This window comes from Orcinus orca, chromosome 13 (assembly GCF_937001465.1).
Source record: "Orcinus orca chromosome 13, mOrcOrc1.1, whole genome shotgun sequence".
NCBI lineage: Eukaryota > Metazoa > Chordata > Mammalia > Artiodactyla > Delphinidae > Orcinus > Orcinus orca.
In genome coordinates, this window is record NC_064571.1 from 83,375,955 (window position 1) to 83,401,715 (window position 25,761).

General features: G+C 50.6%; 1 protein-coding gene across 1 annotated transcript in view; it reads right to left on the reverse strand.

Annotated features, from left to right (window-relative positions):
- GREB1 (growth regulating estrogen receptor binding 1) overlaps positions 1–25,761 on the reverse strand; it is a 69,194-nt gene that overhangs the window by 7,330 nt on the left and 36,103 nt on the right. Inside the window, exons 17-27 of the mRNA XM_012534854.3 lie at positions 21,176–21,515; positions 19,262–19,377; positions 18,018–18,217; positions 16,016–16,105; positions 12,611–13,224; positions 10,040–10,142; positions 7,644–7,802; positions 6,214–6,356; positions 3,861–4,022; positions 1,404–1,608; positions 353–527 (exon numbers count right to left, since the gene is read on the reverse strand). Of these exons, the coding sequence (XP_012390308.1) occupies positions 353–527; positions 1,404–1,608; positions 3,861–4,022; positions 6,214–6,356; positions 7,644–7,802; positions 10,040–10,142; positions 12,611–13,224; positions 16,016–16,105; positions 18,018–18,217; positions 19,262–19,377; positions 21,176–21,515 (2,307 nt within the window). The remainder of the gene's footprint in view (positions 1–352; positions 528–1,403; positions 1,609–3,860; positions 4,023–6,213; positions 6,357–7,643; positions 7,803–10,039; positions 10,143–12,610; positions 13,225–16,015; positions 16,106–18,017; positions 18,218–19,261; positions 19,378–21,175; positions 21,516–25,761) is intronic.

Here is a 25,761-nt window from a genome sequence, read left to right on the forward strand (position 1 = left end):
CTGGGGTGCCAGTGATGGTCTGTTTCTTCATCAGGGAGTTTGTCAAGCGTGTGTGTTCTGTTTGTGAAAATACCTGGATATGTATTATACTTTCCTTTTCGTATATATTTGATGTTGAATATATATTGCATTATTTTCTGTATGTATTACACCTCAGTAGCATTTTTTAAATTAAGAACTCAAAGTAAAGCCTGGAACGTGAGCCCACCACACGCCGGGCTCTGTCCACTGCACACCACACCTTCTAGCGTGAGGCGCACTCTGGGGTCCTCAAAGGGCGGACGAGAATCCCCCACTGAGAAGAGAGCACGTGCACTTGTCTTACTGGTGGGGTGAGTGTGTGGGTTCTCACCTGCTTCTCTCCCCACCACAGTCGACGTCCAGCACGTTCCACATCACGCAGGAGTCATCAGAAATCACGATGAAGGGCCAGATGTCCTGCGGCTTGATCCCCAGTTCCTCCTGCCGGTTCCGCTCCAGCTCCAGGTTGTGGTAAGACAGCTCCTTGATCAGGAAATGGGCGGCACCTGAAATGGGCAAACGACCCCGACTCAGGCCAGTCCTATGCCGACGACCACCCAGGACAAAGCCCCAGTGAGAAGAGAACTTGATGAAAGCCCATCAAGGCCCGAGCCCCGCCAGCTCCTGGGGGTCCTGATCTGCAGCCCTCACCCACCCACCATAGGCTGTTGACTTGGTAGAATTCTAGGGCAGAAAACACTCCTCTCCAATTTGCACACACGTCGATTTACCTTGCTTTTCTAACAGCTGAGAACATGAATAAATCAATAACCAAACATCGAAGAAAAAAGAACAGTCAAATCAAAATAGCTTTAAAAGCCAAAAAGCTTAATGAGAAAGGTCTTTCCTCTCTACGCGGACATAAACTGTCTCTCGCCATCTGCCTGTACAAGGATGTGGTCAGTAGCCACGGCGGTCGCTGACCTTCAGCACATCCTGAAAGGAGGTCAGGGTGGCGATCAGGAAGGAGGCAGTCTGTGCTCTGGGCAAAACTGGCAGAACAGGCCTTCAGGGAGTTAGAGATTTTTCAGGAGGCGATTTCATGAGCCCAATTTCTTGCATTGTCTCCTATCTAGAAAAGCACTAAAATCATTCACAGAGATATCTGCTCCCAGTGACAGTAGCATCCCTCTGCCAACATGTGTGCTTGACTGCACGCATCTCCCTCCACCAAAATCCCATATACACTGACCTCCCCCCTTATCTCATTGGAGCAGTTCCTCGGAGCTATCTGAGAGGCCGTCTCCCAAGCTCTAGTCCTCGCTTTGCCCCAAATAAAACTTAACTCACAACTCTCACGCTGTGCGTCGACACCTAGAACATTCTCTCAAGTCTCCATGCACAGAAATATTACAGAGTAGGGCATGTTTACAAAGGCCTACCGACTCCGGCGCTGTTGAAGATGCTCGGGAGCACCAGCATGATGTGGTTGGGCCAGTATTTCTTATAAATCGCCATTTCATACTCCTTGACAACCAGCACGTGCAAATGGCTGGCACCATCCATCGCGTGGTACAGGTTAAAGAGCCCGTGCTCGTGACGGCCAGTCGTGGGAGTGAACGTCGGACTCTTTACGTATTCATGACTCTGGAGAGCACGGGCATGAAGAAGCAAGTGTTTGTCAGCACGGCCACAACGATTCCCCTCTCTTTAAAGTGTGACTTTGCTGCCTCTTCCATCAAGAGATGGCATCTATTTCCACACTCCCTGCATCTGGCTCAGCCTTGGGACTTGCTTTTATGGATAAAATGCAGTTAAAATGACAGCGCGCCCGTTCCAAGGCTGGCCTCCAGAGGCCTGACACATTCTGCCTTCTCTCGGAACCCTCCCAGGAAGAAGCCCGGGCTAGCCTGCTGGAGAAGGAGAGGCCGCAGGGAACAGACATGGGCGTCCCTAGCCCAGCCGGCCCCCCGCCAACCTGGTAACTAACCTCAGACACAAATGAGAGCAAGCCACCCCAGGATAACCACCCAGCAGAACTGAGTCCAAACTGCTGGCCCACAGAATCGGAAGCTAAGTTCATGCGTGTTCGGAAATGGTTTGTTAGGTGAGCAAAACTAACAGGCATACATCGATTACCCAAATTCATTAACCTCTCCTATTAGCACCTAATATCGTGCTCTGAGTACACGTTATTCCTGTATGACTTAAATCCCTCTATCATAGCCATACTCATACACGCAGGCTATGAATCTTTTATATAAATAACTGTGTTTTCTTTCACTCTTTTCTCAACAATAGGTTCCGCTGGCCAAGCTACGTCTTCTGTTCCTTCTCGATTCCTCAAAGTACTTGCGACAAAGCTGTGCATACAGCAGGTGCTCATAACCAGTTCTTTCTTTTTAATAAAGTTATTTATTTATTTTTGGCTGCGTTGGGTCTTTGTTGCTGCGCACGGGCTTTCTCTAGTTGCGGTGAGCGGGGGCTGCTCTTCGTTGCGGTGCGTGGGCTTCTCATTGCGGTGGTTTCTCTTGTTGCGGAGCACGGGCTCTAGGCGCACGGGCTTCAGTAGTTGTGGCTCGCGGGCTCTAGAGCGCAGGCTCAGTAGTTGTGGCACACAGGCTTAGTTGCTCCGCGGCATGTGGTATCTTCCCGGACCAGGGCTCGAACCCGTGTCCCCTGCATTGGCAGGATTCTTAACCACTGTGCCACCAGGGAAGTCCCTCATAACCAGTTCTGATGGGAACCGCCTGGAAAAGCTAGTGCAGTAACTGATAAAATCTCAAGCACCTTATAGTAAAGGCCTCACTGCCACTTTACAAATGTTTTCATTCTTGATAATAGCCTGCTGGGTCTGCAAGGCTGGGTTCAGCTCTGGGCATGCCTGGCCCTCTGGAGAAGGAAGAGCAGAGCTGTACACAAGGTCCGTGGGGCTGGGGCTGGGGCTGGGGAAGGGGCAACGGGTTGACTCTGAGGTTGTCAGGCTGGAACTGTCAAACCAAGCGCCCATAAAAATGGCGGCCAGAGAGACGATGGATCATTGGGAACAATCTCCTCAGAAGAGAGAAAATTTCTCCTTTAGAGGATATACGTTGAAATATTTACAAATGAAATGATGCAATGTCTGAGATTCGCTTCCAAGTAACACAGGAAGGCAGATGAAGAGAGATGGCTTGATGAAGCAAGAGTGGCCTTGAGTGCATAACTGTTGAGGTTGGGTAAGCAGCCCCGGGGGAATCATGATGCTATTCTGCCGTCTTAGCCTGTTTCACATGTTCCATAAGAGGGCTTCCCTGGTGGCGCAGTGGTTGAGAGCCCGCCTGCCGATGCAGGGGACGCGGGTTCGTGCCCCGGTCCGGGAGGATCCCACAGGCCGCGGAGCGGCTGGGCCCGTGAACCATGGCCGCTGAGCCTGCGCGTCCGGAGCCTGTGCTCCGCAACGGGAGAGGCCACAACAGTGAGAGGCCCGCGAACGCAAAAAAAAAAAAAAAAAAAAAAAAAAGTTCCATAAGAGACAGCATAAAAGAAAAGATAGTGGAAGGGACGAACATTTACTGGCCCTTGTTATCTTCCAGGTACCGTGCTGGTGCCTGACGTTGGTTATTCCATACAATTCTCACCACAAGCTTTTGCAAGAGTTATTATTGCCCAAAGCTTACAGATAAGGAAACTGAGGCATCAGGTGACAGTATGATGCCAAACTTGACTCAAATTTGACTGGGTGGTCACAAAGCCCTTGTGCTCCCCAGTCCCCTCCAAGCTGAGTCACCATGTTCGTCTCTCCCCGCCACACCCCGCCCCATGTGCCGGACTCATCAAGAACCACAGTCTCTGGGTCTCCAGCTCGGTGGTCCCTTGCAGCCACTTTGATTTGCCCCCCGGGGACTCGAAGCCGGTACCTTGTCTGTGACGAGGGGCAGCCGCATGCTCTCCAGCTGGCCTCCGGGTTGGCTGAAGACGAAGTGGTGCTCCTTGGACTTGGGGATGATGAAGTGGAGCTGGATCTCCTCTCCTAGCATGGAGTAAGAGAAGGCAAAGGCGTGCAGGGTGGACTCATAGAGCTGAGGTACGAGGGGGAAAGGACAGAGCTTGTCATCAGAGTCCGGCCTGACTTCCCGGAAGAACCCAGGCCCGCCGTGGCCGTGACTACACAGAGGTCGCTGCCGCCTCTGCCCCAGGCTGACGCCAGGACACAGTGTGGACGCCCACACCTGAGGCCACACCCACTGGGCCAGCGGCCGCTCCCGTCCCGGTGCTGACCGTGCTTCACCCAGCAACGCCACGTCGGCCGCCCAGCCCTTCCTGACGCTGGACCCGACCCAGAGGTGCGCTGGGTTACCAACTAAAGCATTCACGTGCCAGACCACATTTTTAATTGTAACAAAGGTTATTTTCCCACCATAGGTAACATGTGTAACAGCATATTAATAAGACAATAACTGCGAACTTGTGCGCTTCTATCTCACGCACCATGTCCAGGCCCCCTCCCGTCCCCTTGGCATTAAAGTTAACCATCTATGAAGCAATTAACAACCCTATGTCCTCACCCACACTTGGTGGACATGGAAACTGACACCCACGGGTCTTGGGCTCACTCCGATCCCCAGTCTAGCCTCACCTCTAGTCACTTTGTCCAAGGAGCCCTCCCTCACCCAGTCACCGTGCCTGCACTGCTCTCCGTTGCGACCTCCAAGCCCAGCTTTGCCCAGGCCATGCTCATGCCCCCTCCAGTTCTCAGCTCAGGCATCCACAGAGGGGTCTTCCCTGACCCTCACCCTCCATCTGACAGCCTCTCCTGCAGACGTGCAGCTAGCCTGCACTGTGCCCTCCCGGGAACCACGGGGGCCGGGGGAGGGCCGACGCGGGCCGGGACACACCGGCTGTGAGGTCCTACTGTGGCTCTATTTTGAGAGCAGAGATGAGGGAGAAACAGATTCTGACCTGGGGAGGGAACACAGAGGGCCGTAACTGAGGAGTCTCCTAAGACTTCCTCTCAGGGAGCCTTGAGCGATGAAGGAAGAACAGGACAAGTAGAGGCAGGGAAATGCCAGCAGGGGGCCAGCGTGTGCCCCTCAGTGCTCCTCGCAGGCCTGGTTTCACGTCCCCTGCCAGTGCGGCCCCCCAGACCCGTGCGCCTGCACACAGATCCGGCCCGCCGGCCAGAGCTCAAACCCGCCCTCCTCCTTCCCCCCATGCTTCATTCATTCCTTCACTGCAGACCCTGAAGTGACCAGGGACTGAACCCTTTGAGTCTCTCCAGATCTTTAAATCTCAAAATCAAGACAATGTTTTCACTTATAGGTTTCTCTGCCTTGAAAGAAAAGCTTCATCTCTGAGGGAAAAAATGTTAGGAGAATTATTCTGCAGCAAATAGGATTTCTGATTATTTTAATCCTCTGAAAAACTGCTCATATGTATTTTCTAATTTCGTCTACAGTAAAATTACATCGTTTAAAAAAATCTGTGCTAAAAGAAGACAGGTGCTACTTCAGTGGAAGCTGAGCTCAAGGCCGAGCAGATTCGGGAAAATTAAAGCTACCGTCTGCTGTTTCCCTCTGTAGAGGGGACGGACAGAGCAAGCCAGCGCTCTTGCCACCTTTGGGCCTTTCTGGGGCATCCACTCATGTATATATGAGTATGTAAGTCGTATAGAGAAGTATAAATTAACTCACGCTGTCATAGCGATCAGTGTAGGTAAAACAATGTTATTTTTTGTTGTTTTTTGGATGATTACTCATTTGCGTGTAAATCCTGACGGCAGTGGAAGGCCTCCTACTGATAGGATAACAGTGAGAATAAGGGCTGTGATGATGGGTATTTTATTTCATGCGTGTGACAGTGATAATATGGTGGTGGCTGAACTGTCAATAAATCGTTATGATGGGCATGTTGACTGGAATTGATTGGACTTGATAAGCTCTTTACAGTTAATAAATATAGGTACTATGTAATACCAATGATTTAATGTAAATGCGTATGAGCATGGGGTAAGTAATGCACGATTATACACATTACGTATCGTGTACGATATGATGCGTATGTGCTCGTATACGTGAATGTACATATGAGCACGAAGTACATAATAATTTATGGGGGGAAGAATGTAAAAAAACAACTTGGCCGCACAGGTGTCTGACTGGCTCCCATCAGCTCCTGCCGCCCCCTCCTCCTCTTTCCCCGTCTGGGTCTGAGATGAAAAGAAATACTAAGTGTAAAACGGGAACTGCCGCTGGAGCGGGGGCTCCGTCCTACCTGGTAGCGGGGGTGGAAGCCCATGTACTGGTGGCACTGCTCGCAGTGGTGGTACGTGTTGTAGGCCGCATACTTGGAGAGCCTCATCCGCGCCGTCTGGCGCCGCACGTAGACGTCCTCTGGCTTCCGGCGCGTCCCTCTGTCTGCACGAAATCCCCAGCATTAAAGAGCAGCATGAGGCCCAGCCCGCGTTCTCTCCCCTGCCTACCCGCAGGGAACCACGGTAACAGGACTCTGTGCGATCACCTGTCTGCCCCAAGGTGACGCAGCTGGTCAGAAAGGACAGAGTCTCAGTGGGATAAACTGAAGGCTACGTTCACACGGCGTCTTACGCACGCACCTATGCATGGTTCCTAAACATATTCAAGGATTCGCTACGTAATATGCAAGTGCTGTAAAGCACAATCACCTCCAGGTTTTCAAATGACGTAGCAAAATTAAGATTGTAGCAGTCAGCCTCCATTCGAGAAGGTCTACTATGTGAAGGAACCTTCAGTGAAAGTGATCTGCTTGGGCTTCCCTGGTGGCGCAGTGGTTAAGAATCCGCCTGCCAAGGCAGGGGACATGAGTTCGAGCCCTGGTCCGGGAGGATCCCACATGCCACGGAACAACTAAGCCCATGTGCCACAACTACTGAAGCCCGTGTGCCACAACTACTGAAGCCTGCGTGCCTAGAGCCTGTGCTCCACAACAAGAGAAGCCACTGCAATGAAAAGCCCTCACACCACAACGAAGAGTAGCCCCCGCTCGCTGCAACTAGAGAAAGCCAGCGCACAGCAACAGAAGACCCAACGCAGCCAATAAAATAAATAAATTAATTAACTAATTAAATAAATCTTAAAAAAAAAGAAAAAAAAGTGATCTGCTCTGAGAGCAACGAAGATAAAATGATTGGTTTGACAAGGAGACCAGTGAGTATTTTCCTCTCACGCAGCATTCACCAAACTTCCCTAGTCAGTGCTTGTAATCACACTGGCCACTCATGTCCGATGTTTGCTGCCAGTGACCCTGAAACCCAGCAGAGTCATAATACTGTGGAAGTTAGCAGTCTCTGAAGAAGGAGCGAGAAAATGAGAGACCAAGGGCAGAAAGGGAAATAGGTGCATTTTGTTACAATCCAAGTTCATAGAGAAACATACATGTCTTTTTCCTCTATTAACCAGAACCTTCAGAATACTCCGATCATGATAACCACCAAGAGGGTCCTCACTGTTATTCAGCACCAACCGAGCCGTGAGTCTTCCCTCGCGAGGTCTGCGAAGAGCCCTTCCTGTCAGGTGAGGTGGCGACCTCAGTTCTCCACCAGGCACTGTCGGTTCACCCACCACCACCAGATGAGCTCCTCACTAACAAAATTCAGTTCATCCCTTTGAGAGGCTATTCCCATGTACTCTGGAAGAAGGTGGCAGCAAGAGATTTAAAAATCTGACCTTCGCTCTTTATGCTCTGATGGTGTGAACAGATCAGACTGGCATCCTCATACTTCGGGTCGTGAATAATGTAGTCAAAAGGCAACTTCTTGAACAGCTCCAGGTCCGGCCAGGGGTCACTGAGCTGGAGGTCATGCCAATCTGATTCTTCTCTGAGGTCTACAGCATCAGTAGAAACACAGATAGATGACAAAACAGGAAGTGAGAGGATTTATGTCAAATGTGCACAAGGATGATGGTAGGAGTGGAACTGGTACTGAGTCTATAGGTTACCTGGGGAACTCCACTGGATCTCAAATACTCTGGCACCCGTCCCATATTCAGGATTGTTCTAATTCAGCAAGAAGGTGCATTCAGACCTATCTCTATCCAGACAAACAGCCTTATGCTGTGTTTCCTATGGAATGGAGTTGCTCTTCTAACTTACACTAACTTCCACTCCTGGCAGTATACCTACCCCTGGGCTCTGGGCTTCTCCCCAGCACCGTCCCCCAAGTATACCACACTGGTCCACACCACCGGCAGAACTTAACGTAGTTCTCTCTCTTGCTCTTACATCTAAACGCTACCCAGCCAGTAAGGCCCAACTCCTATCACTTCACTTCTAGAAGGCCTCTTCTGAATGCTCAGGTACACTGGTTTCTCCTTCTGAATGCCACCACTACTCATGGCCCGACCCACATTTGCAGTGTATCACCCTACATTATAATTGGTGTAGTCTACAGGGCTCACTAAATGCTTGTTGGCTAAAAGGTAAAAAAATCTAGTTGGTCCAACTCAAACTCATGTAACATATTGATTTTACATCAATTGATCAATATCATTTTACATCATATTGATTTTACATATTTGATATGACATATATATAGTATAGACGATACTGATATATATCTATATCAGTGTATCCTACTATATATATACAGGCAGAGTACATGTCCATAAGAAACAGAAAAACTAAGGAAAGAAGAGGGAGAGGAACGTTTATTCTGTATTTAATAGGTGCTCAGTGCTTCATGTGCGTAACATCCGTTCATCTTCACAACATCCTGTAAAACAGGAATTACACACATTTTGCCAAAGGGAAACCCAAGGCAATAAGAGAGTATTTAACAAAGTAAGGCTTTGAAGTTTAACAAACTGGATTCAAATCCTATCTTTATCATTGTTAAATCCAACAAAATGAGGAGACAGAAACTCAGCAGACCTGTTGACTTTCATTTGAAAAATGGTTTCAAACTGTGGGGCAACGGTGGAAAGCTCAGAGTTTCGATGAAAAGCCTCTTTCCCTTCTCCTTCAAAGGAGAGACCAAGGACTGGATGGGCTTCCTTGGTCCTAAATTTTCTCCAAGTCAAAACTCAAACACAGCAAGAGCATCTAAAACAGTTCTGTGTATCCAAATGACAGGATTTCCTTCCTTGTCAAGGCTGAATACATCGCCAGTACATACCCCCTCGTTATCCACGCAACTGCTGGTGGACGTCTGTCCATTAATGGACAACGTATGGTTGTTTCTACACCTTGGCTATCGTGAATAATGCTGCTGAACACGGTGACTATGTGAGGTGACGAATATGTTCATTAGCGTGATTGCGGTGATTACGTCACAGTGTATACGTGTATCAAACCATCCAGCCGTACAGCTTAAACGCACATAATACAAGCGCTGTTACAAGCTTACTGGGGCCCCTTCTCTACAACACACGACTCCTTACACAAATCTTCATTCCCAAAGCAATGGATTCCTTTACCAGACCAAGTTTCTGAGCCACTGGAGGGGCGCTGGAAGAGGAGATGTTCTACAATAAGCATGAACCAGCTGTTCAAAGAATCTTACCTTAATCAGGGTAAATTCTGTTCTGTGAATGAGAAGAAAAGGCTATTCCCTGCATAGCATATGTTTCCATTTTGCCCCAAGATGTTGACCTATGTGCTCAGCAGCCTGAGAGGGAAACCCTCCCCTGATGGACAACCCCGCTTTCTAGAGGCAGCAGCAAAATCTAGTTTGGTTCCAGCTCTGCCACCTCCCAGCTGGACTCCTGAACATGTTATTCCGGAACCGAATAACAGTATTCATCTCTTGGTGTGGCATAGGAAACGAAATGTGGTGATTTACGTAAACCATCTAGCACAGTGGTTGACGTTTGGAAGGTGCGCAGTAAACAGCGGGTATTTTTAGTATCGTAATTTTATCTCCCACCAAGGCCTCCCAGGCACTATTCTAGGACTGAGCAAAATGGCTACAAGGGCAAGATAAAAGCAGCCCTACAAGGCCCTTGGGAGGAGTCAGATCATTAATCTGAGAATTCCATCTTCAAAGTAAAAGATACAGCGGAAGTCACTTGAGAAACCGACTAAAGATGATTCCAAGCCCGAGTGTCATCAGCAGATAACTCACTGATATTGATCTCTTCTTCATCGTAAACATCCACTTCCGTCAGCCGGATGAGCATTCTGGACAAAATGCTAAGGAACTGCAGGTAGGCGCCTGTCTTCCCGATCTGTAGAGACAGCGAAACAGGAGGCAGCCTCAGTACGCCCTGCCTACGTGCGGGCGCTGACTGAGCACCTGACATGCCTCCACGCCGCCACCTCTTTTAACCATCTCACCTAATTAAAAGGAGGGCTGGGGGGATGCAAAGATATTTGAGGGAAAATGTGGCCTGAAGAAGCGTGGCAGGCAGACAGATGAACTCCGGTGGGCGGGAGACCCACCTGCTTATAAATCATTGCAAATGTCTTTCCAGATTTTAACTGGCCACATGGTTTAAGCCGTTAGAAGTAGGACTCCATCAGGAGCTGAACAAAGGTTGCTTCAAAAAAGAATGAACTGACATTTCAATAATGTCTTAAGAGTCTTGCGTAAGTGCAAATTGCTATCTTATATTAACTGATATGGCTGTAGTAAGACGACAAAATTCACTGTGCGGGACATAAAAGGCTGGCATCACATTTCTCTCCTCCTAAGGCCAGGAAAAGAAATAAAATGATTTTTCTCTTCTTCCTTCTCTTTCTTCTTGTTTTAGAAAATCCCCTGCCCCCTCAAGCCCAGCACCAGGGCAGTATACTATTGGTCTTAGTTCACTGAGGTCACAACTGGTTACATGGGTACCTGTGGGCTATCCTCGCCTCCCTCCAACCTGGTGCACTAAGAATGTGCTCTCCAAGTTCTTAGCTCAACGCCCGGTTCACAGCAAGTATTCGACAGATGAATGGAAATAACTAACTTTTTATTTTTTTGGCACTGCCGCACGGCATGTGGGATCTTAGCTCCCCGACCAGGGATGGAATCCACACCCCTGGCAGTGGAAGCGTGGAGTCCTAACCACTGGACTGCTAGGGAAGTCCCGGAAATAACTGACCCGTTTAAAAAGAAAATATGAAACACAACTGGGGGGAGCTTTGGAGAAGATATATGCAATACATATAATTGACAAACGATTAAAATTTATAATCTAAAGAACAAAGCAAAAGAATAAAAGTCAAATGGACTAAAGGAAAAATAGAGAAACAAAACCAGAAAGTCACTGTAAAAGAAGTACCAATGACCAATAAATATATTAAAATATATTCACCCTTACTATTATACTAGAAATATACTATTTCTCCCCTATCAAAAAGGCAAAAGCTTTTAAAGATTGATAACATTCAGTAATGTGAGGGGTATGGAGAAACCAGGAATCCTTTTTAAAAAACATTTTATTTTTTCCTATTTTTTTAAATTATGAAAAGTACTATATACTCATTTAAAAGTTCAAGAAGTACAGATCAATAATAAAGTAGAATGGTCACAAATTCCAGTCCCCTGCTGCCTCCAAGCTCTCCTGTCAGGGAGTTTTTAGATATTTTCACACACGCAGACACGTACCCACACTGATTTTTTTCATAATTGATATGACACCACGTATATATTATTCTGCAACGTGATCTGTAAAATGTAAATATCTTAGAGAAATGTCAACGTCAGTATATAAAGAGCTATTGAATAGTTCAAACTTTCTGTGGCTGAATTGCATGATATTGTTGGGCCCAAATGTTTTCAACCGAACTTGCCCAATGCAACTTAAGTTGTTTCCAGTCTGTTTTTTGACCACTGTAAACAATACAAAAATGAGCATTCTTATACATATTTTTGTGGGTTTGGGTTTCTTGGGGTAGGTACCTGGCAGGGGAATGAACATTTGGTGTGAAAAGGAAACACGTCTTGAATTGGGACAGTGATGATGATGGTGACAATAACAGTGCTTTCCAGGGGTCAGGCCATGTTCCAGGCGCCCTACAATTATTCTCTTGTTTTTGTGATAGAGTTTATCACAAGGCTATTACCTTCCTCGCTCTCAGATGAGAACAGTGAGGCACAGAGAAGGCTGGAACCGGCCCAGGGCTCAGGTGATGTTCTAGTCCGAATCCAACCCCAGGCAGTTCACCGTAGGGCCCACCCTCCAGCCCTGCCCTGTCTGGCCGAGCCCCCTCCCAAGACCCCAAACCAACCTCGTGCGTCCTCCTCACACGCTCACGACACCTGACATTCACACCGCCCAGCTTCCTGCCATGTTGACAGGTGAAACGGTCTTTTGTTGTCAGAAAAACACAGAGAGCTGGGAGATGGTGACAGGTTTCTCATCTCCCTGTTCAGTTTCACCAAAATCTTGCAGGGCAGAAACAGGGGTTGGCTTCCATTGTCAGAGTGGGAGGGAGCCGCAGACTGACCGTGAGGACCGAATGCAATAGTGTGGGAAATGCAGAATCATCGTCTGAAGGAGCAACAAGCACCTGCAGAGAACTCCACCCACACATCACGCAGAGGAGGAAACCAGGGTCAGAGGATGGAGGTCACCCAGCCGTCCACCTGCCCACTTAGGGCCATCTCAGATTCCACCGCGGGAAGGCAGGTGTGAATAAGCCCCAAACCTGCCTCTGGGCGCAGACACAAGCCCCGCGGAGCCCGGGCGCACGGGGCGGCACCCACCTGGGGGGGCCCGCTGAGCAGCAGCCGGCGCGGGTGGAAGCCGTCCACGCGGCCCTCGGCGCGGCTGCCGTAGTCCATGTGGCTGGGCCGGGGCACCGTCCACTGCCGGTAGTACAGTGACTGCTCCGTGGACGTCATGGTCTTGCTGAGCAGGGGCCGGAACGAGCTGGCCCACATGACCGAGTGCGAGGGCAGGAGCGAGGCGGCCTTGGGCAGGCCGCTGCCGTCGGTGGACGTGACCATGTCGTACACCAGCTTGGGCAGGAAGACCACAGGCGGCCGCCGGCAGGCCTTGGTCATGGAGCACTGCGCGGCCTGCAGGACGAGCGGGCCAGCGGCGGGCATCGCGGACGAGCCCGAGGAGGACGATGAGGGAACTGACACCTGGATGCTCCACTGGCCGGTCTTGAGGCCGGGCTCCGGCTGGGGGGCCAGCCCGGGGCTGCACCTGCTGATGACGGACGGCGGCCCCCGCCCTGCCCGGGGCCACTGTCTCTCTCCCAGGGCCCTGCCCTCCTCCGCGGGGCCGCAGGGCTGAGGCGATCGGGCCTGGTCCCCCCGCGAGGGCCCCGCCGGCTGAGCCTGAGCCGGGGACTCGCCGCACCGCGCTGAGCCTGCGGAGAGAGGGTCCCGTCAGTCAGGGCCCCGCACCCGCCGCTCCTGCTTCTGCAGCACCAACTCCCCTTACCTGCGACGACTGGGAATTTCCATCAATGCCATCCCACCTCTGGTTAAATACAGACTCCTCTGTCCTTCTGACAAAGCCAAGAGGCACTGCGGGGAGACAGCCAGCCCCGCTCCCTGGCCCCATACACGTCGCAAAGGCCTCTCCTCGGCACCCCCCGCCCGATCTGTTCCAGAACCCTCACCTTCAGGGCCCAGCCTACACTCCTGCTTCTGTGCGGGTGGGTCCTGGAGCTCTGAACTCCCCTCTGCACAGCGTAGCGGTGCTTCTGGTTCAAAGCAGCAAAACTCACAGGACTGAAAAGGCTTGACTCTAATGCTACAACCACTTAGCTTCTAGAAGAACTCAAGACGGAAAATGCAGTATGCACAGCAGCTACCCAAATACGGGGTTTCGTTTGCCCTTTTCCCCACGTGGACCATGTTGAAAGGCAAGAAGAGTGTGGGTCCCTGGACACGGAGGGGCGGCGTTGTCTGTCTTTCATATCCATCCAGCCACATCTGCCCGGGGCAGGCGGGCCAGCTCTGAGCAACCCCGAGGGCCTCAGGCTCCACGGGAACCACATCTCCATCTTAGCTCTGCTGTTTTCCTGGAGACGAGGGGAGCTGCTTCCCAGGCCACCCTCCCCAGACCCTGCCCCACGACACTTGGCTCAGCCTGCGCTGCTCACCACACGGCTCAGCCAACCTCCCCACCGGATCCCAGCTCCCCAGCAAGGCTCTGACTCAACCCCGCAGCCTGGCAGGCTGCTTACAGGCTGCTCGTGGACAGAGGAAAGGCAGCACCGGCCTGTCCCCCTGGGCTAAAGGCCTGACTCCTGCTAAAATGCCTCTTCCCCGGGCAAGCCACCCGAGGTGATCAGCTCAGGGGCAGCGGAGGAGCTAAGGACCAGGGTCGGGGAGGCTGTGAGGACCTGGGCATCTGGGCCGGGGGAGGGACAGGTGGACACAAAGCACACGAAAGGGGCAGGAGGTTCCAAAAGTAGACCACGGGGACCCAAATGTCTTCAGCCATGTCCTAGGTTGTGAAGCCCAGACTGGGAGGACCCAGAGGACGGAGACCCACACTGATGTTTCTCTCCATCCACCCGCCCTGACCTCAGTCATTCTGCCCCGGTTGAATCCAGGGGGACTGTCAGTCTATAAAAGAGGGACCCAGCCCCTCCCAGGCTGACTCATGTGACCCCGCCCCCGGCTCTTGGCTCCTGTGGCCAAGTCTCCTCTCCCTGGACCTCCTGAAATGTGGGAGTTACACTGCAGGCCACAGGAAGCATCTCATCAGAGACACGGGAAGCATCTCATCAGAGACCCCTAAGATCCCAGGACCCTCTGTGGAATTTTAAAAAGCCACCTCACCAGAAGAGGAGGCTGGCTGGCAGCCTGGTCATTCTACTCCACCTGAAGACACTGCACAGACCTGTGTGTCCCAGAACCTTCTAGAAAGCTGTCAGCCCAGGATGAGGGAAGAACAAAGCACCACACCTCTCCATTCTAACGGCACAGATGCCCCCCTGGTGCCCTGGGCTCCCTCTATTGCTTGGGGCAGAAGGATGACAAGCTGCAGCATTTGGCTTTTCTGACTCCAGCCTCTAAATCAGACTTTTCTTCTATCACAGAGACCAGGCTCACGTTAAGGAGGCCTCGTCTGACTCCCTCTGTGCACACCGGTGAGGGAGAGCCCCACCACTGGCCCACTATTACCCGTGGGCAGGTGGGGAGGGGGAAGGAGAAAGGAAACCAAAGAAGGCCCCAAGTCAACCCCCCTGATGTGCTCTGACCTTTGCAGCCACGCCCTGACCCTGAGCTGTAACCCTGGGACCACTCACTGCACCCAAGCACCACACACACCTTCAGGCCCCAAGCCTCCTCTACCTGTGAAGTCTCCTCCACCTGGAATACCTTCTCCTGCACTGGAAAGCCTTCTCCTGCAAGGCCCAAAGGCCAGCTGCTCTCTGAAACCTGCAGGGATCACACCCTACTGCTAAATCTGCCTCACCTGAGACAAAATGAATTCCTTCCTCATATGCATAACTGTAACACCTCACAGGTGTGAACATGTGTGCAGAAAAAATACAGCAGCCCCTACTGCAACATAACCTGGTCCAAAGGAACAATGGTTTCCCTGAGAGCAGGTCCGTATCTAATTGGTCTCTCAATGCCCTAAGCCAGGTAGAGAGTAGGTTCTCCGTAAATGCTTGTGGTGGGAAGACGTGCCATACTGTCTCACGTGTGCCCGTCCTGACTGCTCCTGAGGCCGAGGCATCCCTCAGAGCAGAGACCTGGAGCACTTCATCCACATTCCCCGCCCCCTCCACCAAAGTGTGGTCCAGGTCCAGGGGTCAGTGACACTTGCTAAATTTTGTTGTTTCTCCCCCAGTGAAGTCTTCTGTGTCCACTTCTCTCCACCCTCAGACTCGACAAGAACACTCACCCAGCTCCTCTCCCCTGATTCCAACAGCTGCCTGTAGAGCACAGAGGGAGGGCCCTCTGACACCACCCGGCACAGGCCCTGCAGGGGCAGAGGCCACGACCTCCTCCCGGGAAGGACCCCCCACTCCCCGCCCAATTCCAGAAAGACGCGTACTCTCTAGAAAGGCCAGTTCTTCGTAGATCCCTTCTCTTTCCAGTTCTAGTTGAAAATAAAGGATCTCTTTTCATTCTTTGAAATCTCAAAAAACAAAAACGGTCCAATTGTGGGATCTTTACCCCTTGGAGACTTACTGGATGCCTTAGAAGAGAGGGATGAAGACGCAGAGTCATGGGAGCGGGATCGTTCCCTCTTCACGGGGCTCCTCTTCTCTGATGTGGAGCCTGTTTCAAAACACACACACTGAAGAGGCCTCGTAATCATGGTCCTGTACGTTCCCCCAGCACTTCACAGTTTACAAAGTGCGTTCACACATATCATCTCTCATCTGTCCACCCACCCACCCAACCACCCATCCATCCCTCCATCCCTACTTCCATCCATCCATCCCTCCTTCCATCCCTCCTTCCATCCCTCCATCCATCCCTCCTTCTATCCATCTATCCATCCATCCATCCCTCCCTCCTTCCATCCATCCATCCATCCCTCCCTCCTTCATCCCTCCTTCCATCCCTCCTTCCATCCATCCCTCCATCCATCCCTCCTTCCATCCATCCCTCCATCCATCCATCCCTCCATCCATCCCTCCTTCTATCCATCCATCCAACCATCCCTCCCTCCTTCCATCCCTCCATCCATCCATCCTTCTATCCCTCCATCCATCCATCCCTCCCTCCATCCCTCCTTCCATCCCTCCATCCATCCCTCCTTCTATCCCTCCCTCCCTCCCTCCATCCATCCCTCTATCCATCCATCCATCCCTCCATCCATCCACGTTCCCAGGCCTCCTCTGAGGGAGTGCTGAGGAGACAGAGCAGGCCAGTGAGGCACTGGGGGGTCAGTGAGGCTCCTGCCCAGGGGTCACAGCTACAGGACAGAGTAAGGAGAGCAAAGAGGGAGGAGCCCAGGGGCCAGGTGCCCACCCAGCAGGGAGAAGTAGGAGCAGGGAAATATCCTGGGAAAGGTGACCCTGATCCCAGTTCTGAAGGGCCAGCAGGGATCTCCAGGTGAAGCACGGAGCAGAGGGGACTCGAGTGGCCGGAAGAACGCCTGTGTGGCCCACAGGTGACAGAACAGAGCACACTCATGGGATGAGTGTGGCCAAGAGCCCGGGGTGCGGCGAAGGGGCTGGAGGCCAAGAGGAACGAATGGGGAAAGGACGGAGGTGGGTCGGGAGATTCCAGGAGTGTGGATTCACTCCACGGGCAGTTTCATGTCAGGGTCCCATTCACGTCTGTGAAAGGTTCCCACAGCACCAGGCGGGTCCTTCCACCCCACTTTACAGATGAGTCATCTGAGGCTTGGAGAGGTGACATGACCTGTCCAAAGCCACACAGCCAGAGGTGGAGGGGGAAGAGAGTCCTCATCTTCCAGCTCTCCTTCCATCTCTCTCTCTGCTACACCAAACCCCACGAATGCCTTGCATGTTTGTAGTAGCAGCTTTTTATTTTCTCTCGCTATCCTGTTGACGACAGCCAAATGCCTTGCATCGCTCCGATTTATGTGTCCTATTAAAATACATGGCGTTGGGCTTCCCTGGTGGCGCAGTGGTTGAGAGTCCGCCTGCCGATGCAGGGGACGCGGCTTCGTGCCCCGGTCCGGGAGGATCCCACGTGCCGCGGAGCGGCTGGGCCTGTGAGCCATGGCCGCTGAGCCTGCGCGTCCGGAGCCTGTGCTCCGCAACGGGAGGGGCCCCAACAGTGAGAGGCCCGCGTACCGCAGTAAAAAATAAATAAGAAAATACATGGCGTTGAACTTCGATGTCTGCAAACGAAAACTAGCCTGTTTTCATAAATCTCAATAAGGGGCAGGTCCTGTTAATTCACACAGAGGAATCAAGCGAGTGAACCTTAAACCAGGCGGTAATTCCACCAGCAATTCAAACAAGGCATGAACTTAAAGCCTAGGAAATGTCCATTTTTCTTCCTACTCTTTAAGAATTCTAGAGCTACAAAGAACCTGTTGGGATTTCCATTTTCTCACATGACCAAAAAGGGGGAGAAAGCCAAATCTGAAATCATTGAGGGATTTCCCCCAAAGACGTATGTAGATGTCTCTCATCGGGAGCTGCTGACCAGCAGGTGGGCCCAGGGCCGCGCCGCGCGCGGGACAGGTGTCCAGCCCGGCCCTCCGCACCTTCCGTCACCAGTTCCTCATCCTCGTTGTCTGTGCTGCTCAGCTTTTCGGCGTCGCTCTCCAAGGCCTCACTCCGGGCCCGCTTCTCCAGGGGAGCCTCGCTGCTCACAAAGTAAGCAGCCAGGCCCAGTTCCTGCTCCAGTGCCGTCCTCACCAGGCAGGAGGAGTTTATGAGCCGCAGGTCACAGTACCGCAGAGACCTGGGAGGAAACGGAAGAAGGGCTCTATCGACTGCCTTCTACAGAGGAGGTACCGCTCGTGCTGGGGACCAGCACGCTGCCTTCCTTGCTAGGCCCCTAGGACTCATGCAAACGGAGAAGTAAACAGCATCACTGGGACCCCTGAGCAACACAGTCTGTTTGACTGCAAGTCTCTGGGGGCCCCTGCCGTGGATTTAGCCCCGCGCTGCTTGGAATCAAAAGAACACTGACTTTCAGAGGATGGTCATCAAGGGATCGCCATACTGGAAACGAAGAGTCTGCCTGGGAAGACATGCCAGTGAGTCACGACACACGTGGAGGAGGGGGCACAGAGGGCAGGCTGGGGCAGGGCTCGGAGAGAGGCAGATGGGGGTTGCACTTAGGCTTTTATTAAAGCAAGTGACCTTTCACTTGCTCATCTATAAAACAGGGTAGTAATACTATGGTCGTAAGGTGCAAATGCTAGATTAAAAGTCTAGCCCAGTGCCTGATACAAAAAGTAAATGCTTGCTCAACGTTAAGATAGACTAAGGCATTGTCTTAGCCCTTACGGAGTTGAGGAATAGAAGACTTGATCCGTGACATGGCAACAACTGAGGCTGAACCCTGTGCAGACACTTTACCTGGCCCGTGAGTACGCGGCGCGAGGTGGCCCTCACATAAGTGTCGTGTGGCCAAACGGCAAGAAGCCGGGAGGCCCCGGTGTCCGCCATGCAGCGCACTGGCTTAATCTCTGTAAACCTCAGCTTCCTCATCAGCTACGGGGCCTCCACCCATGGAGCCCGGCAAGAGTCCCCACATCCACCAGCACGAGCCCGGGGGGTGCCTGTCCGAGAATTAGGAAAAGCTGCCCAGGCCTCAGACGCATTTCACTGACATTTGCTGGAAAACGGTCACCATAAAGATACACATCTGTGATGACTTTGATGTGAATGCATTCCCAAGAGTCGGGCAGGGGAAGCCTGACCTGGCAAAGCCCCCAGCGGCGAGCCCGGGCAACTGGCTCCTCAGAGACCCCCAGGTACCCAGTCCCTCCCCACTCACCTCGGTAAGGACTCCCCGTGTGGGTCCATCCCACTAAAGATCAGGATGCACGGCAGGCCCTCCAACTCCAGGTACGTCTGAGGCCTCCACTCCGCATCCTCAATCTTCTGCCACATCTGCAGGTAATTAAAAAGAAAGCTGTGGGCTTCCCTGGTGGCGCACTGGTTGAGAGTCCGCCTGCCGATGCAGGGGACGCAGGTTCGTGTCCCGGTCCAGGAAGATCCCACATGCCGCGGAGCGGCTGGGCCCGTGAGCCATGGCCGCTGAGCCTGCACATCCGGAGCCTGTGCTCCGCAACGGGAGAGGCTGCAGCGGTGAGAGGCCCGCGTACCGCAGAAAAAAAAAAAAAAAAAAGAAAGCTGTAAGACTTCTTACTTTCCAACCAGCCCAGCTCCAAGGGAACCTTGATGTCCTTCTGCTGATTTAAAGCCCTTGCAATGCCTCGCTGGATTTTTATCAAATTTAAACTGCAAATAAGCATACCACTGGCTTCACCACGGGACGCCCAGCCACATAGAACACTGCCTAGCACTCATCAGCCGTTCAAGAGATATCTGCCAAAAGACTGATTCTTTTTTTTTTTGCGGTACGCAGGCCTCTCACTGTTGTGGCCTCTCCCGTTGTGGAGCACCAGCTCCGGATGCGCAGGCTCAGTGGCCATGGCTCATGGGCCCAGCTGCTCCACGGCATGTGGGATCTTCCCAGACCGGGGCACGAACCCGTGTCCCCTGCATCGGCAGGCGGACTCTCAACCACTGCGCCACCAGGGAAGCCCCTGACTGATTCTTTGCGGTATATACCCAACTGCCTGACATTCGGTGCGAGACAGTATATCCCCAACTGCCTAACATTCGGTACTATGTTCTCTCCGCTGTGGGGCTGTGTCTTCACAGTGCCTTCCCAATTATTCTCTCAGTATTCTCACCCTAACCCTTTTGCATCTTCGTCACCTGTACGTTTAGTGAAAGGCGATTATGGTCCAGGCACTGTGCTAGTCTGGGGGTCTGAGATGTGTGGGGCTGTCCTTGCCCTTCTCTGCTGGGGGAGGAGCCAGGTGACAGGCAGGGAAAGCAGAACCTGCCCCAGTTTGGGGGGCGCAGGGGGACAAGTAGGGGGAAGGGCAGCTTCCTGAAAGAAGAAAAGACTCTGGGGACTTCCCTGGGGGTGCAGTGGCTAAGAATCTGCCTGCCAAGGCAGGGGACACGGGTTCGAGCCCTGATCCAGGAAGATCCCACATGCTGCGGAGCAACTAAGCCCCTGTGCCACAACTACTGAGCCTGCACTCTAGAGCCCCGAGCCACAACTACTGAGCCTGCATGCCACAACTACTGAGCCCACGTGCCACAACTACTGAACCCATGAGCCACAACTACTGAAGCCTGCGTGCCTAGAGCCCATGCTCCGCAACAAGAGAAGCCACCGCAATGAGAAGCCCACGCACCGCAACGAAGAATAGTCCCTGCTCACCACAACTAGAGAAAGCCCGTGGGCAGCAACAAAGACCCAATGCAGCCAAAAATAAATAAATAAATAAGAATTTTTTTAAAAAAAGACACTGAGTTGAATTCTGCAGATTGATAGGCATCAGCTAAATAAACAAGAAGAAGAAGAAATGAATCCCCAGAAAGAAATAAAATCAAGTTACAACCCAGAAGTTTGAAAGAACAAGACAGTGTGTTTTTTGGGGGGTGCAGCTTTTATAAGTAATGTGGTGCAGCTGGACTGAAAGCTGCAGGTAGGGATGTGGCGAGAGAGGCAGCTGGAGGGGTGGCCCGGTATGCAGAGGCCACGATGGACCTATGGACCGGGATGGGACCTTAAGGAGTTTGTTGCCACCCCACTCCCTCTCCTCCCCTCCCCCTGGTGGTCCCGCCCCACTGCCCTCCCAGGAGTCTATCCCCACTCCTGTCCCACCTTGAGCTGCTTCAAGAAGTGCTTCCCGATGGTGATGCCAGAGCTGGGGTTGCCCAGGATGATCTCAAAGTGCTCCTCCAGGGCCAGCCGCGCCCGCACGTGGGCCAGCCGCTCGTAGGCCACGGCCGCCAGTGGGGAACAGGGCACCCGCAGCAGGACCATGAGCCCGTGGCCGCAGGGGCACTGCTTCGGGGAGTTGATGAGGTTCTGCGTGATCTCCAGCGTCTCCACCGATGTGTAGTTCTTCATCTGAGAGAGGCCGCTCACGGCCATCATCGCGGCCGTGTAATGCTGCACGAGAACAAAGGTCCTGATCACCGCGCTGTGCAGGCGGGGGAACCTGCAAAGAACAGAGAGACCACGTCGTGACCCAGGGCTGCAACCCCCAAGGATGCTGGGAGAGCTCCGAGACAGAAAGGCCTTCCCGGGGCAAACAAGTAACCCAGACACCTGCCATCTCGGGCACAGGCAACTCCTGGATCACAAACAAGTGGTGTTGCCTTTTGAAGCTGGTGGTTTACAACCCGAAATTGAAGTCTTCCTTAGAAGTCAAGTCAAAAACTGCTTTATCATTTCCAGCTGAGAAACAGAAGCAAAGTTTTGCTGTTGCTGCTGGCTCATACTAGCTGCTCAATAAAGATCTGTTCAATGACTAGGTGAATGAGTAAAATAAATGCCCATCATCAGCTTAATTTATGTTTCCATGAGTTAGGTAATTTGCCCCAGGTTCCCACTGGCAATAGAAGAACCATCAGTAATCAGTATGTAAGTGTAGCTACCACTTACCCCAGATTTGGGGGGACCATCCTAAAGGCATATCATTCATTTCATGTACAGTGCGTTATTAGAAAAGTAACTAATGTGATTTTAATTTGACAGATGAATTACAAATCCAAACACAGCCGGTCAAACCAAGAATCCCAGTTTTTGTTTCAGAAGCTGTGGTCACACGAAGGGGGAGACCCGTCCCACAACTACGTGCACTGCCAGAGCAGCTCTGACCCTTGTGCCAGAGACAGACCCCAGAACACCACCAGAAAAACCCAAGTCACGGGATGTCGCTCTGTGTTTCCAGTAGGAATAGACAAATTGATGTTCCGTTTATAGGCAATGCTCTTGGCGGTTTATTTAGATGGAATGAGTCCCTTGACTCAGTGGCTTTTTGGAGCAAAGATAAAGTAGTTTCTTGACCTACAAAGACAGGAACATTCCCACGGCCCGTGTCACCCTGTGAGTTCTATCAGGGCAGCCAGCTCACCTTCCAACAGCATCTCTGATATCTTCTGCCCATCGTTATACTTTTGTTCATTCTTTCTCCTTAGCACTCAACTACTTTGTGGCGTCTATGAACTGAAGAGTTGGCCTGGCAGACTTGCCAATACCAGTGCCGTCTTGGGAAAGCATTAAGGGTCTGCAGGTTCTGACACAAAGGGGACCAGTGGCCCAAGCACTGCTTTACCCTGCCCCTGGTGCACTGGCCAAGTAGCGCCCAGGAAGAAAGACAGCAGAGTGCAAAATGCATTGTCTCCACACTACAGCACTGCCCCAGCTGTGGTGGCCCCTTGTCACCCTGAGCAAGGGAAGAAGAGCAAGGTGTCCCTTAGGGAGCAGCACACTCTTCTCCCCACGTCCAACATCCGCTTTCCACTCTGCTCAAAGGACAAGCAGAGACTTCTGCTTCAGGCCAAGACAGAGTAACAGGGACCACATTTATTTTTCCATCAGAAATAACTAAAAATCTGGATGAATATATGAAACAACAGTGTTTCAAGACAATGAGCAACGAAGGACAGTGATCCTTCGAGATGGGAAAGAAATGAGGTGAGTCTCCAGTTTCCACCCGGAAAGAGTTCCCAGGATTGCTCAGGAAGGAGGAACCCAGGCAAGCCCCAGTGTCTCCCTGAGTTGAGGAAAGATCTGGCGTCCAGGGAAACCAAGGCAGCCAGAGTTCATGGGGGAAATTACCAAAGAGGAGAGAACTGCACAGATAAGAGAACTCAGGAGAGCCACAGAGGGTCCCACTCAAGTCCTCAGCTAAGTAGCGATCAGTGCATATATGTGAGAAAACTACCCAAAGCCAAGAAAAGGACCATCCAAAAGGATGAGAGGGAACAAGACTTCAAACTCACACAGGGCTTGGAATAGTTCCCGTTCCCAACGCCAGTGTGGAAGACATCAAAATTCATGAAATATTGCAGAGTACTTAGAGGGTTTCACTTCAGTAGTGAACAAAATTAGCCCTAGACTAAAAACTGCTCTGGTCCTGCCTAACAAAGTTTAAAAGCAAGACCTGAAAGAATTAAACTGTTTCCAAGGAACTTAACTGTATCTCAGAACAAAGCTTAAGAAGATTTATAGGAATACAAATATATCCAGCACCCAACGAGGTAAAATTCACAATGTCTGGCATCCTCTCAAAAACTACCAGATATGTAAAGAAACAGAAAAATACAGCCCATAATAAGGAAGGGGGAAAATCAACCAATAGAAACTGACCCAGAAACAACACAGATGACAGTATTAGTAGAGAAGAACATTAAAACAATTGTCATAACTATATTCCATATGTTTAAGAAGATACAGGAAAAATTGAGCATTTTAAATGGAAACATAAAAAAGACTCAGATTCTAGAGATGAAAACTAAAATGTCTGAAACAGAAAAAAAACTGGATCCTGAATTCTCATGGGAGCTACCATCTTGGTATTTGGCCCGGCCCTGCCAGCTACAATGGATCAGTTCAGGAATGGCTCCCTGACCCAGGATGGGTCATCAGTCTTTTCTTGGGGTTTTTCAAACTATTTATAAGAATCAGTCCCCTTCTAGAAGCTGGAGAATATGAGGTTCAGCAGCAGCTAGGGAAGATGTTGTCAGCACATGGAAGAAACCAGTGTGTGATGAGATACAATAAAGCTAACACAGAAAAATACCAAAGACAAGACAACACAGTCTCGGCAGTGTTTAATACCTAACTTAAGTTGTTCCTGAAACCAGCTGCATCGGGTTCTGTGGTTTATTTATTCAACCTCTCCTTTTATTTCATGAGTCAGTGCATTCCTCTCCCTTTCCTAAAGTAGTTCAAGTTGGGTTTCAGTCACTTGCAAGGAACAGTCCTTATTAATAAACAAACACAAGTAACAATTTATTATCAATTTGTCAGTGGGTACCTTCACGTATGTGCTACCTGAAATTGCCTTTCTTCTTCTCTTAGGAACCTTGTTATATGACTATTTTGCTTTTGTGAAAAATAAAAATAAACTGGATGTGACTGAGAGCAGAAAAAAAAAACACTAGTAAACTTGAAAACATAACAATAGAAAGGATCTAAAATGAAACAGAGGGAAACAGAAAATAATGACTGTAGCATCGGAGAGCTATGGAACAACTTCAAGTAGACTAATATATGTACAATTGGATCACTCTAAAAGGGGAAAGGAGAGATGTAGAAAAAATTTTTGAGGAAATAATGACTAAAATTTTTTCGTATTTGATGAAAATTCAGTTAACTCAAGAAACATGAAGAAAACCACACCAAGGCCTATCTTAATCAAATTGCTTAAAATCAGTGAAAAATTTAAAACATTTTGAAGTAGCCAGGGATGGGAGGGAGTGGTGGGGAAGAGAGGTCATTACACAGAGAGAAACAAAGGTGATGATGACAGCAGACTTCTGGTTTGAAACAATGTATGTCAGAAGATAGTAGAGCAACATCTTTAATACTTTGAAAGAAAGAAGTCAACCTAAATTTTATACCCAGGGAAAATATCTTTCAAACATGAGGCAAAATAAAGACTTCTAAAGACACATAAAAACTGAAAGAATTCATCACCAGCAGACCTTCCCTCCAAGAAATGTTAAAGAAAGTCCTTTGGACAGAAGGAAAATGATGCCAGATAAAAATCTGGATCTACCCAAAGGAATGAAGAGCACTGGAAGTATTAACTATGTGCATAAATAAAAAAGGAGGTCTTAAAAAATGTTCTTATTTAAATATCTTTAAAAGATGACCGACTGCCTAAAGCAAATGTGATATATTGGGGAGTTTATAACATATATAGTGAAATGTATGATAACAAAAGCACAAAGCCTAGGAGGAGAGAAATGGAAACATACTATTGTAAGAATCTCATACAGGAAGTGGCACAGTATCGCTTGAAAGTAGACTCTTCAGGCAGGTTCAATGATTTGCCTAAAGTTAAAAGTAATGAAGAGTAGAGCCAGGAGGTATGGTGCCACGATCACTCTGGCCTTCTACCAGTGTGCGAGCTCGCTCCGTACAGTTTAGTAGGTCTACTGTTTTGGACTTCAGTGACCAGGATTTGGTCTGGCTTCACTACAAACCCCCCACATGACTTTGGGCAAGTGACCTAACCCAAGTCTTTGTTTCTTTCTCTGTCAAGTGGGGGAATAACAGTGCCTCCTATCTCACTGCGCCATTGTGAGGATTATATTAGGCAATAAATGGAAAATACTGGCCCAGCGTCTACAGATCACTAAGCACTCAGTACATGCTTCCTGCACGAGGAGAAGCTGGGGAGCCAGGCAGAGAAGCAGAGGCAGGACAAAGGTCAGTTCTCACAGCCTTAG